The sequence below is a fragment of the Zea mays genome, chromosome 2 (assembly GCF_902167145.1).
Source record: "Zea mays cultivar B73 chromosome 2, Zm-B73-REFERENCE-NAM-5.0, whole genome shotgun sequence".
In the NCBI taxonomy this organism is placed as follows: domain Eukaryota; kingdom Viridiplantae; phylum Streptophyta; class Magnoliopsida; order Poales; family Poaceae; genus Zea; species Zea mays.
Window position 1 is genome coordinate 213,246,675 of NC_050097.1, and position 11,159 is coordinate 213,257,833.

General features: G+C 51.1%; 1 protein-coding gene across 2 annotated transcripts; it reads left to right on the top strand.

Annotated features, from left to right (window-relative positions):
- The first annotated feature begins 5,374 nt into the window (after positions 1-5,374).
- Positions 5,375-10,030, top strand: LOC100384812 (O-fucosyltransferase 36). 2 transcript variants are annotated; one of them, XR_002267351.3, is made up of 4 exons: positions 5,375-6,761; positions 8,833-9,082; positions 9,173-9,542; positions 9,655-10,030. XR_002267351.3 is itself a non-coding variant. In XM_008672277.4 (3 exons), the coding sequence occupies exons 1-3, from the start codon at positions 5,500-5,502 to the stop codon at positions 9,347-9,349; spliced, it is 1,689 nt and encodes a 562-aa protein (XP_008670499.2). In that variant the 5' UTR covers positions 5,375-5,499; the 3' UTR covers positions 9,350-10,030. The 2 variants fall into 2 exon arrangements, 1 of the variants encoding a protein (XP_008670499.2); XM_008672277.4 differs by having other exon boundaries at positions 9,173-10,030.
- Positions 10,031-11,159: the final 1,129 nt, after the last annotated feature.

The window sequence follows — 11,159 nt, forward strand, 5'->3', positions numbered from 1 at the left end:
CCCCCTTGACCAGCGTCCTCGTCGGTACCACCCCGCCGTAGTGTCCCCTCGGCGGCGCTGTGCGGCATTAATGGCGGCACTGTGAAGCTCGCCGGAGCCAAGAAGCTCCACCGCCCCCCCCCCTTCCCTCGCGCGCCTATAAAAGGCTCACCCCGAGCCCCTCCTTCCTCGCACCAGCCTCGGCCATCCCTCTCCTCCCCTCCCCCGAGCACAATTCGCGAAGCGTCGGCGTCGTTCTCCTCTCCGGTGAGTCCCTTCCTCCTCCTCCCTCTCCTTCTCCGTTGGTCCGGCAAGAAATTAAGTGGGCCGAGCAGCTCCCTCACGTAGCCGCGAACCCGAAACACCACCTTCCAACCCCCGTCCCCCACCCAGAGCCCACCGGCGACGATCCCCGCCGCGGAACTCCGCCCCCTCCCCATGGGCAGCCCCCTCCCAACCCTCTCCGGCCAAATTGAGCCTACCGTTGGAATCGCCAGCCTCCGCCCGTGCTAAACCACCCTCCCTTGGTCGAAGAACCGGGCCACCGGCGGCAAGCCGCCGTCAAGCTTCCCCGGCGGCCGGCCTTTTCTCCCTCGCTCGGCCGGTTCACCCCGCCGTCTGGCCGCGACGCCGTTTCCTCCCCCCCCCTCTCGCTGGCAAGTGGGCCCACAGCAACGTCGTCACCCTCGCAGTCGCGCCGTCTCCCCCTTGCTCTTGGGCCGCCACTGGGCCGCAAGCGCTTCAGCGCGCGCGCTCGCGCCCGGGATGGGCCAAAAGCCGTGCCCCCAGCCCAGGAGAGAGGAATTCTCTTTTCTTTTTCTTTTTCCACCCTTTTTCCCATTTAAATAGTTTTCTCAATATTTTATGCACCAAAAATTATCAAAAAGGATTTCCAAGGTTACATACAATAATGTTGTTAGAAAATGGCACACTATGATTGATAAACCACTATTGATGTATTGTTTTACTGCCTGTTTCCTAGAAGAAGCGGGGACCGCAGATCCGGATCCCGTAGCTCCGGAAGAAGGGTCGGAGCCCGAACTTCCGGAAGTAGATCTTCTGTGCCAAGAGAGCTTCAACGAAGGCAAGTCCATCCTTCCCTTGATGCATAAATTACCCATTCTCTCTACCACTGCCTAGGCCGGGAACTATGGGGGAATATTGCATTGTGAGTGAGAGATGGCCCGCATTAACATATTCATTCTGGATACGAAATGTGGTTTGGGAAGAAAGGAAATGTGTTTTCTTCAAATAAAGTCTCCTCTTGAAAAGTTTTGCGATGAAGGGTACTCACCCTCATCACCCTGGGAGTGGGATGATCAGGGACTCCCTGGTTTAGGGGAGGGCCTAAGGTGTTGGCTCAGCTGGTTTAGGCGTGAGCAGAAGGATTGTCCCCTCATATAAGGACCGGCTTGTCTTTTCACTACATGTACTCCTTTATCGTACAACCTCTCGAGACTGTGTGGGCAGTCACTCAATCCGAACTCGTGCGGTCCAACCCCAGGGTTAAGAAGGCTGGGGAGCACCGGGAGGATAAGGAGGGGGAAAGTTTTGTCCGGTTTGGACATGGTGGTGGCCTGACTCCTTTCGGATAACCATTAAGGTTAGGACGTACGAGTAAGGAAAGAGATCCGGCATTCGGGTCTCGCGACGGTGAGATCGCAGAAACCGGGCTAGTGGGTAAAGTGTACCCCTCTGCGCAGAGTTGAAACCTATTCGAATAGTCCGTGTCCACTGGTATGGATGAGTCCGGTATGGTATGGCAATTAGAACTTTCTCTATGAGTTTCAAGAAAAGGGGAATGTGTGAATAATTAGGTGTTAGGAAAGAAACTAAGGCCACGGGAGCGGGAAGCTCAGTGGCGGTTGAGTTTTTGGTTATTATAAGACCATGGGAAAAACCTTCAAGTATCTGCCTTTCTCTAAGAAAATGAAGAGTGACCACAACTCCACCAAATTGAGCATGTATATCATAGGTCTCTTTCTCTCTACGGGAGCGGGGTGGGCTTGCGGAATACCTAGTGTATTCACCCAGATTTATTTATGTTTTTCAGCAGCTGAGGACTTCTTTTCTGCTATGCTTGATTAAGAGGGCTATGTCTGCACCCAGTTCTGCTTGTGGCTTGGGCTAGTATATTTTCCTACTGCGTTTCTTAATTTGGCTCTCTCGAGCTTGTACCCCGGTATTGTAATAATTTTATCTAAACTCTGTACTATTTGAAGTAAGGAATGTGTTTACTAGCCTCCTGGGACTAGTAATTGTTTCACATTTGAGTCCCAAAGGATCGGGACGCTTCATCGAGCTTGGCCTACATCTCGCTGATTTGCTCGAGCTGTGTGTCCTGACCCCCCGTAGGGACTGGGACCACAGCTAGCTCCCGCAGAATGTTAACGCGAGGCGCAGGCCCAGGGGGATCGTCATCCTCCGGCATACCAAGGTGGTTGCCTTCGTCGTGACCTCCTAGATCGATGTGGAAACATTCGCGACTTGGGCCACAAGCCTCGTCGTCAAGGCTGTGGCCATCATCGGAGCAATCGGAGAGGCAGTAGTCACATGCGGTCATGAAGTCTCGCATGGCACTGGGATTACCGAGCTCGGAGAAATCCCAACCAGAGTCGGGCTCGTCTTCTCCCTCGGAACCCGGGGGCCCGTAGGTCGAGACGGTCGTCAGTCGGTCCCAGGTTGACCACATATGGTACCCCGGAAGGTTAGGATATGCCTTTATGAAAGCGCTCACCGAAGTGGGGTCGCTTGGTGGATCGAAGCTGAATCTAAAAGGCACAGGGTGGAAAACGGACGGTACCTTTTGATCGATGGATGGTGACGAAGTCGCGTCGGGGACGGACTGCACCGTTATCTCAGGTACAAGGCTAACGCCCAGCAAGTCCTCCGCGAGGTGTTGGCGTCATCTGTCCGCTTGGGGAAACGACACTCGTCGTCGTCTCAGGCGCGAGGACAACGCCCAACATGTCCCCCGCTGGGGTGCCAGCGTCGTCGACTCGCTCGACAGCCGACGAGGTGCCGCCTCCTGCCTGGCCACGGTTGCCCTGCCTCCTCCTCCTACGGCGAGGAAGGCGACGGGACAAACCCGAATGCTGCTCTTCCGCCACGGGGGGAAGACGTCGTCGAGTCCGCCGCCGCCGGGCGAGCTGACGACCGTTGTTGTCGCCGCCGCGCTGCGGGGGAAGGAGTATCATGTCGTAGCTGCCGTCGAGGGACATGAACTCAAGACTCCCGAAACGGAGCAGCGTCCCGGGCTAAAGAGGTTGCTGGAGACTACCCATCTGGAACTCAACGGGAAGTTGTTCGTCAACACGCAGCAGGCCCCTACCTGGCGCGCCAACTGTCGGCGTTTCGACCCCGGGGGGTCCCTGGACCGACGAGTAAAATTGTCGCTGCGTGTCCCAGCCTAGATGGGTTGGCGCGAGATGGAACACAAGGGGGAAAACGCGGCTCGTGTTATCCTGCGCCAGGGGATGCGCTCGTAGTAGGGGTTACAAGCGTTCGCGCGAGAGAGAGGGTGAGCCTGTTCGTCAGTCCATTCTCCCGCGCGACCCTCTCGCGTGAAGGCCCTGGACCTTCCTTTTATAGATGCAAGGAGAGGGTCCAAATGTACAATGGGGGTGTAGCTATGCGCTAACGTGTCCGGCAGAGAGGTGCCTGAGCACTGTGTACATGCCAATGTGGTTGTCGGAGAGGTGCTAGAGCCTTGCGTACGCGGTATCGTGGTCGTCGGAGGAGCGCTTGAGCCCTATAGAAGCACAGCTGTCGGGGCTGCTGGGACCTTGCTGACATCTCCTTGCTTCCGTAGGGGGCTGAGAACCACCGTCGTCATGGACGCACGCGGGGAGCCATCATTACTTGTTACCGGGGCGAGCCTGGATGGGACGCCGGTCTTGTTCCCCCGTAGCCTGAGCTAGCTAGGGGTAGGGTAATGATGCATCCCTTGTGGCGCGGTCGGTCTGAGTCCAAGGTCGGGCGAGGCGGAGACTCATCCTGAGGCCGAGGCCAGGGTCGAGCGAGGACGCGATTCCTCCTGAGGTCGAGGTTGAGGCCGAGCCCTGGGGTCGGGCGAGGCGGAGACCACCTTTCGAGGCCGAGGTTGAGGCCGTGCCCTGGGGTCGGGCGAGGCGGAGACCACCTTCCGAGGCCGAGGCGGGGGCCGAGCCCTAGGGTCGGGCGAGGCGGAGACCTCCTCCTAAGGCCGAGGCCCAAGGTCGGGCGAGGCGGAGCTTCCTGTTGCGCCTGAGGCTGAACTTAGCTGTTGTCAGCCTCACCCTGGCAGGTGGCACAGCAGTCGGAGAGGGGCGAGCGGCGCTGTTTTCCTGTCAGGTCGGTCATTGGAAGGGTGAAGTGACTGCGGTCACTTCGACCTTGCCGACTGAGGCACATGTGTCAGGATAAGGTGTCAGGCGATCCTCGCATTAAATGCGCCTGCGATACGGTCGGTTGGTGAGGCGATTTGGCCAAGGTTGCTTCACTACGAAGCCTGCCCGAGCTGGGCTTCGGGCGAGTCGAGGGTGCGCCCGTTGCTTGAGGAGGTCCTCGAGCGAGGCGTGAATTCGTCTGGGACTACTGTTCCCGCCCGAGGCTGGGCTCGGGCGAGGCGAGATCGCGTCCCTTGAGTAGACGAAGCTTTGACCTGAATCGTGCCCATCAGTCTCTGCAGCTTGTGCTGATGGTGGTTACCAGTCGTGTTTAGGAGTGCTGGGGTACCCCTAATTACAGTACCCGACACTCGCGTTCATTTTAGATTTTATAGCGATCGGTTAGGATTCTGAACTTAACAGCCAAGAAACCAAAAAATTAAAACGACAAAAGGAAGCCGTGCCCCCGCAAGGCTAGGGGCTGGATTTCGGCGGACCATTCACGCACATGTCGTGCGCCCGCGCCCAGGCGAGGCGAGCGAGCGCGCGCGTGTGGCTCTCCACACTCTCTCATCTCATCGATGACTTGGTGAGTGAGTGTGACCTCCATATTTAAACTAGTTCCACTTCACTTGGACTAGCAATATGGTACTATTAGTCCAGTATTCTCTAGCCACACATACATGAGCTTTTGAGATTTTCCTAAGATTTAATTGAATTTCACAATGGGCCTAGCCCATAAATTCGAACTGACCATATCCTCGTGGAATGAGTTCCTACTGTTTGATCTTCGTATTTGAACCATAAAAAATAAAACTTCGATTCTCAGTATTTAGGACAATAACCTCGTCAGCGTCAGTCTAATTCAATATCAAATGGAATCGAGGTTTCGAGTCAACTGAAATTTCAGTGGTTAGAGACAACAGGATGGTATTGGTATGCTACATTGCCACATTGGCAATGTACGGTATTTCTCGGCAGTAGGCTAGCAAAAAACTAGAAGTCTAGAACCACCGTTTGGTTCAACAGTCACCGTCATCCACCCTCCGTCTTCCCCCCACCCGTCCGTCACCAGTCACCACCTCACTCCACGTCTCCTCGGTCCCTCCCGCGCTGCTCACTGCCCACCGACACTCTCCTGCGCTGCGCCGCCATGGACCGCGACCCTTCCGTCTCCGACGAGGACGACGACCTCGAGACCCTCGTACCACAGAACCACGCCAAGCCCCCGTCCCCCTCCGCCCGCTCCCGCTCGCCGCCCTCCTCCTTCAGCGTCGCCGCGCTCCGTCCGACGCTTCCGTCCTCCGCCGCCTCCCTCCGGCGCGTCCTCTGGTCCCGCCGCTACCTCGTGCTCTTCGTTTCCCTCCCGCTTCTCTTCCTAATCCTCTTCTTCTCCTACGGGGGTGCGTCCTCCCTCCGCCTGCCCGCCTCCATCCGCCTCCCCTCCGCCGCACCCGCCGCCGACCCCGCGGCCTCCCGCATGCGCGAGGCCGAGCTGCACGCGCTCTACCTCCTCCGCTCCCAGCGCTCCGGTCTCCTCAGCCTCTTCAACCGCACCGCAGCCCCCACCAACGGCTCCGCCCCCGCCCCCATCTCGCTCTCCGATCTCCAGTCCGCGCTCGAGAGCCAGATCAAGATCAACCGCGAGATTCAAGCGGCGCTCCTCTCCTCGCACCGCTCAGGGTCCGGCAATGCGACCGAGGACGGCCTGGATCTCGATCTCCCTTTCTCCGGCTGCAGGAAGAGGGAATTGCCGGCCAGCCGGCGGACCATTGAGTGGAACCCCAAGAAAGACCGGTTCCTCCTAGTCATCTGCATCTCCGGGCAAATGTCCAACCACTTGATTTGCTTGGAGAAGCACATGTTCATGGCAGCGCTTCTTGGACGTACCCTGGTGGTGCCCAGCCAGAAGGCAGATTACCAGTATGATCGGGTGCTTGATATCAACCACATTAATGACTGCATTGGGAGGAAGGTTGTGATCACCTATGAGGAGTTTGTGGAGAAGAGGAAGAAAGTGGCCATCGATCAGTTCATATGCTATGCAGCCTCGCCTCCATGTTTCCTTGATGAGGAACATATTAAGAAGCTGAAAGGACTTGGGATTTCTCTGAGCAAGATTGAGGCAGCTTGGCCAGAGGATGCAAAGCTGAAGGAGCCAAAGAAGAGATCTGTTGGGGATATTGCACCAAAGTTTTCGACAGAGGCTGAGGTCCTTGCCATTGGCGACATGTTTTATGCTGACATGGAGGATGAGTGGCTGAATCAACCTGGTGGTCCATTGGCTCACAAGTGCAAGGCATTGATTCAACCAAGTAGGCTCATAGTGCTCACTGCTCAACGTTTCGTCCAGACTTTCTTGGGAGGAAACTATATTGCCTTGCATTTTCGACGGCATGGATTCCTGAAATTCTGGTGAGATACACAAGATCTTTTAACCTGCTGAACATTATCTATCTGTGGATTTTGTGAGACAAACATATTATAGTGGTCGTATTTACTTTTATAAGTTTATGCCCGATAGGCTATTGCAGTAGATGGCTTCCTCTTTTGTTACACATCTTGGGAATTCTAGGCTAGTCACAATCGTATCCTCTTTTAGTTATTCCATGATTGCTGTTCCTTTGGACAGTGCAATTGGAGTCCCCTTCTGTGATGCACATACAAAACCAGGCACTTGTTCTGACAAAGAATATTTGGACTCGATTCTAGATGCTTCTCTCAGATTTATGGAAAATTTTATACCGCAAATCAGCATCTGACATCTGCACAGTTGATCAAACTACTTTGTGCTTGGTTAATAAAGTTATTCAATCGAGTGCCTGCTTAATAATGAATTTACAATACCAATGTACGGTAGATATGATAGAGTAGTATGTTCCATAGCTTACTTCCATTAATTATTCTCGGTGATGTTGAGTGATTTTGTCTGCTCTAGCGTTGACTATTGCATCGAAGAACTATCCTTGTTAGTCTTGTAAGTTGACTTTGTTTTGTTGGATCTGTAAGTTGACCTTGTTTTCTTGGATAATTCTACATAATGCGCAGTTTCTGAGAAGTGTTAAGCCATTTGTTGTTATATTAATATGCATTCATTGTACTAGTTTGACCGTTGGAACTATGCGTAGTTGTGTGCTATCATGATGCCTGAACTAGTCTCAATGTTTTTGTCCTTCTTTTGCTTTGATGGGGGTCCTTTAATGCTCATACTGTGGTTGAACATTTCTGACCAACTGATCTTGATGCTTAGGGCTTTGTCTGACAACACAGTGGTGCTATATTAAAAAAATTATAACAATATTCTAAAGACTCATAACATTATGGAAACATATATTGGTTACTTTTAGCATATCACAAGGGGTCGGCGGGTCGCCAAAGCTCACGAGCAGCTCAGCTTGGGGTTTGGATCACCCCTTGTCTTGACCAAAAAAGGAAACTCTTCAACGTAACTGCCCAGTTTTGAACTGGTAGCTGCACTTGTTTACTATGTCATAGGTTTAACAAGCTGATAATAAAATTTGACTATACCAATTCAGCAATCAATGTCTTGCAGTGACTCAAGAAGAGAGAAATTTTAATTTCAAAAGTAGTGGTTACACACAATGGTCGTGCATTGATGGACACGTCAGTACGATTAAATCTCTTGTTTGTTAATTATTTCATATATAAAATTCAACTGACCTTGCATGCCAATCAATCTTATTCCATAATGGTCACTGAAACAAGCTGTCCTCTATGCCTCATAGTTGTGTAATCTATTAAGCATTTATATTTGCTTTTATCTAAAGCTAAGAAAATCTTATTTCTAGTTATATTGGTCTATTCGTTCAGGTCGAATGGTGTGAATTGTATATGCTATTACAATATTACTTTCTCCACGTTATGTTAGATATACAGATCTATCATCTGTGTCTTAAATGTTTGACACGGTTGTTAGACGCTTAAGGTTGTCTATAATTAGCTACCAGTGTATAAAGTTATATGTATGAAACTACATGAAGCTAGTACCTGGTACATCACAACTACAAAGTGATCTTGTTGTTGGTATTTGCATATAGCTTGTTGGAACTGGGCATGATATTCAGCACTGAATCTGGGGAGTTTGTATGGTGATACAGCTTAGTTGGACATGAACTCGCAATGTTTTCCCCATTTGTTGGGATACATAAATATAGGTAGCTTAATGATCTATGCCTTAGAGATATCTCATTCATTATGTTATTTACTGTTGCCTGTGGTGGCAACGCAGTTGTTGGAGTACTGTGTCATATGTCTAAAACGGTATGAACTAGTACCCAGTGCACATAAAAAATATTGTTGATATTTGGATATTAGCTTGGTTGGACATGGCATTTAGCACATACTCTGGGGAATCTGCAGTGCTATTTCTGGTCAAGTCTTTGTGGTCTGTGCCTCATTTGCAGTTAACCCTGCGGACAATGTTATTGTGGGACAAATGACTAATTTCCTCTTGCTGATCATGTAGTAATGTGAAGAAAGAGAGCTGCTTCTTCCCCATCCCCCAGGCTGCAGAATGCATTCTGCGAATCGTTGAGAAGGCCAATGCACCTGTGATATATTTATCTACTGATGCTGCTGAGAGCGAAACAAATCTTCTGCAGTCCTTGGTTGTGTTCAACGACAGGCAAGTCCCTCTCGTGAAGAGGCCAGAGCACCACAGCTCCGAGAAATGGGATGCCTTGCTAAACAGAAACCGCATGGGTGGAGATGGTCAGGTACATATATGGTCTTGTGTAGTTTTTTTTTCTCATGTTGAGTGTGACGGTTTTACTAAACAACGATACGCTTCTGTAATGCTTGTTCAGGTTGACGCGATGCTTGACAAGACGATCTGTGCGCTATCAAACGTATTCATAGGATCGTCAGGGTCCACCTTCACGGAGGACATCTTCCGGCTGCGGAGGGGCTGGGGATCGGCGTCGCACTGTGACGAGTACCTCTGCCAGGGCGAGCTGCCTAACTTCATAGCAGAGCTAGATTGAGAAGGCAACTTCCCAGGAGGATCGATAGCTGCAATTTTCTCCCATTCGTGTCCATATGTCCTGTAAAAAAAATGGTGGTGTGTACATCTAGTGTGATTTGTGGTGGTGCTGGTGTGTGTGTGTGTTGGGGGGCGGGGGGAAGGTCTCTGTATCGGGGATGTCCATTGATTTGTTCGGTGTTATTCTTGCACAGGTAGGCAATAAGCTTTGAGAGAACTCTTTGCCGTTGTGTTGGGGGCCTTCGGCTTACGAAGGTCCTCAAAAACAGGATTTAACAGTATTTCTGGAGCATAATGTGTGAACAGGTACCTTCGGACCCGAGTCGGAATTACAGTAGGAGAAGCCTAATACGAAGGTTGATACAGCGCCGAAGATGTGAGCGGGAAAGCTTCGGCGTGCTAGCAGAAAATGAAACCGACTTAAAGATGAAAAGACTATTCAGACCTCGGTGGAATACTATAGAATTATTACCAAATGTAAAGGGCATGAATGTAATTTTGTATGGGCTGTGTCTCGTGTCTATAAATAGGTGAACAGTACCCCCGTACTGTTCACGCTGATTTGACACTGGCTTTTGCGTCATACCTGTACTTTCATCTCTTTTCAAGTTGAAAGGTACACTTGTCATTCGATGTTATTACTGTTTCTTCACAATAATAATAAGTTGATAATAATATATAATTATCCATGTTATCCTTCATATTTTTTGTGCTTCATTCTTCATCATTGCATGCTGTGTTTATGAAGGTACGTCCTTCATAACCTTCGTCCAAAAATCATTATATCCTAAGGGAAATAATGCTTCGAAGGACGAATGACTTTATCGATTAACATTTTCTGTGTTGCCTTGTTCTTAACTCATAGCATTTGAGAACAAGTCCCCAACATTGGCGCCCACCTCCGGTGAACTCATTTCCACTCTTTGAGTTTTTGAACACCTTCGGCGATCATAAACCTTCGCTATGGCGTCGAAGAAAGCTTCAGCAACTGGCACTGCAGCTCTCCAACCGCTGGACCACAATCAGGAGACTGTCTCTCTTCGGGAGGCCCGAAGCCAGAAAAGGAAGGCTGTTAGCCCGACACCGCCAGAGGATGAGATAGACCAAGAAATCAGAGACATGGAGATGCTTCATCAACAGGTGCAGAGGAAAAAGGAAAAGATGGCCAGGCTAGCTGAACTGCAAAGGCAGATAGACGAAGCCTCTGAGGAAGTTCGTCATCTTACTCAGGATGAGCAACACCGAAGGCCTCAGCACCAAGACCTTCATCAGGAGGGTTTCCTCAATGAAGATGATTGGTATGACAATTTCCATCATGGGAATTTTGTTTTTGATGATGCTTCTCCTCTATCCGCTGAGCTGCAGGCTACACCTTGGCCTCCGTCCTACAAGCCGCCTCAGCTTCCCATATTTGATGGCCACTCAGACCCGAAGCAGTTTTTGATGAGCTATGAAGCAACAATATCTTCGTATGGTGGCAATGCTGCAGTCATGGCGAAATCTTTTGTTATGGCTGTCAGGAGTGTTGCTCAAACCTGGTACTCCTCCCTTCGACCAGGAACGATCACTTCATGGCAAAAGCTGAAGGACTTATTGTTAACCAGCTTCCAAGGGTTTCAGACGAAGCCAGTCACTGCTCAAGCTCTATTCCAGTGCACCCAGGATCACGAAGAGTACCTTCAGGCGTACGTCCGGAGGTTCTTGCGTTTGAGGGCACAGGCACCAACAGTGGTCAACGAAATTGTCATTGAGGCCATGATCAAGGGGCTTCGGCCAGGACCTTCAGCTCAGTACTTCGCTAGGAAGCCTCC

Bases quoted from the DNA above. Each gene is read 5' to 3' on its own strand.
- LOC100384812 (XM_008672277.4), top strand. From the start codon at position 5,500: ATGGACCGCGACCCTTCCGTCTCCGACGAGGACGACGACCTCGAGACC. The intron at 6,762-8,832 runs GTGAGATACACA...CTGATCATGTAG, and splicing joins CATGGATTCCTGAAATTCTG to TAATGTGAAGAAAGAGAGCT. The intron at 9,083-9,172 runs GTACATATATGG...ATGCTTGTTCAG, and splicing joins GCATGGGTGGAGATGGTCAG to GTTGACGCGATGCTTGACAA.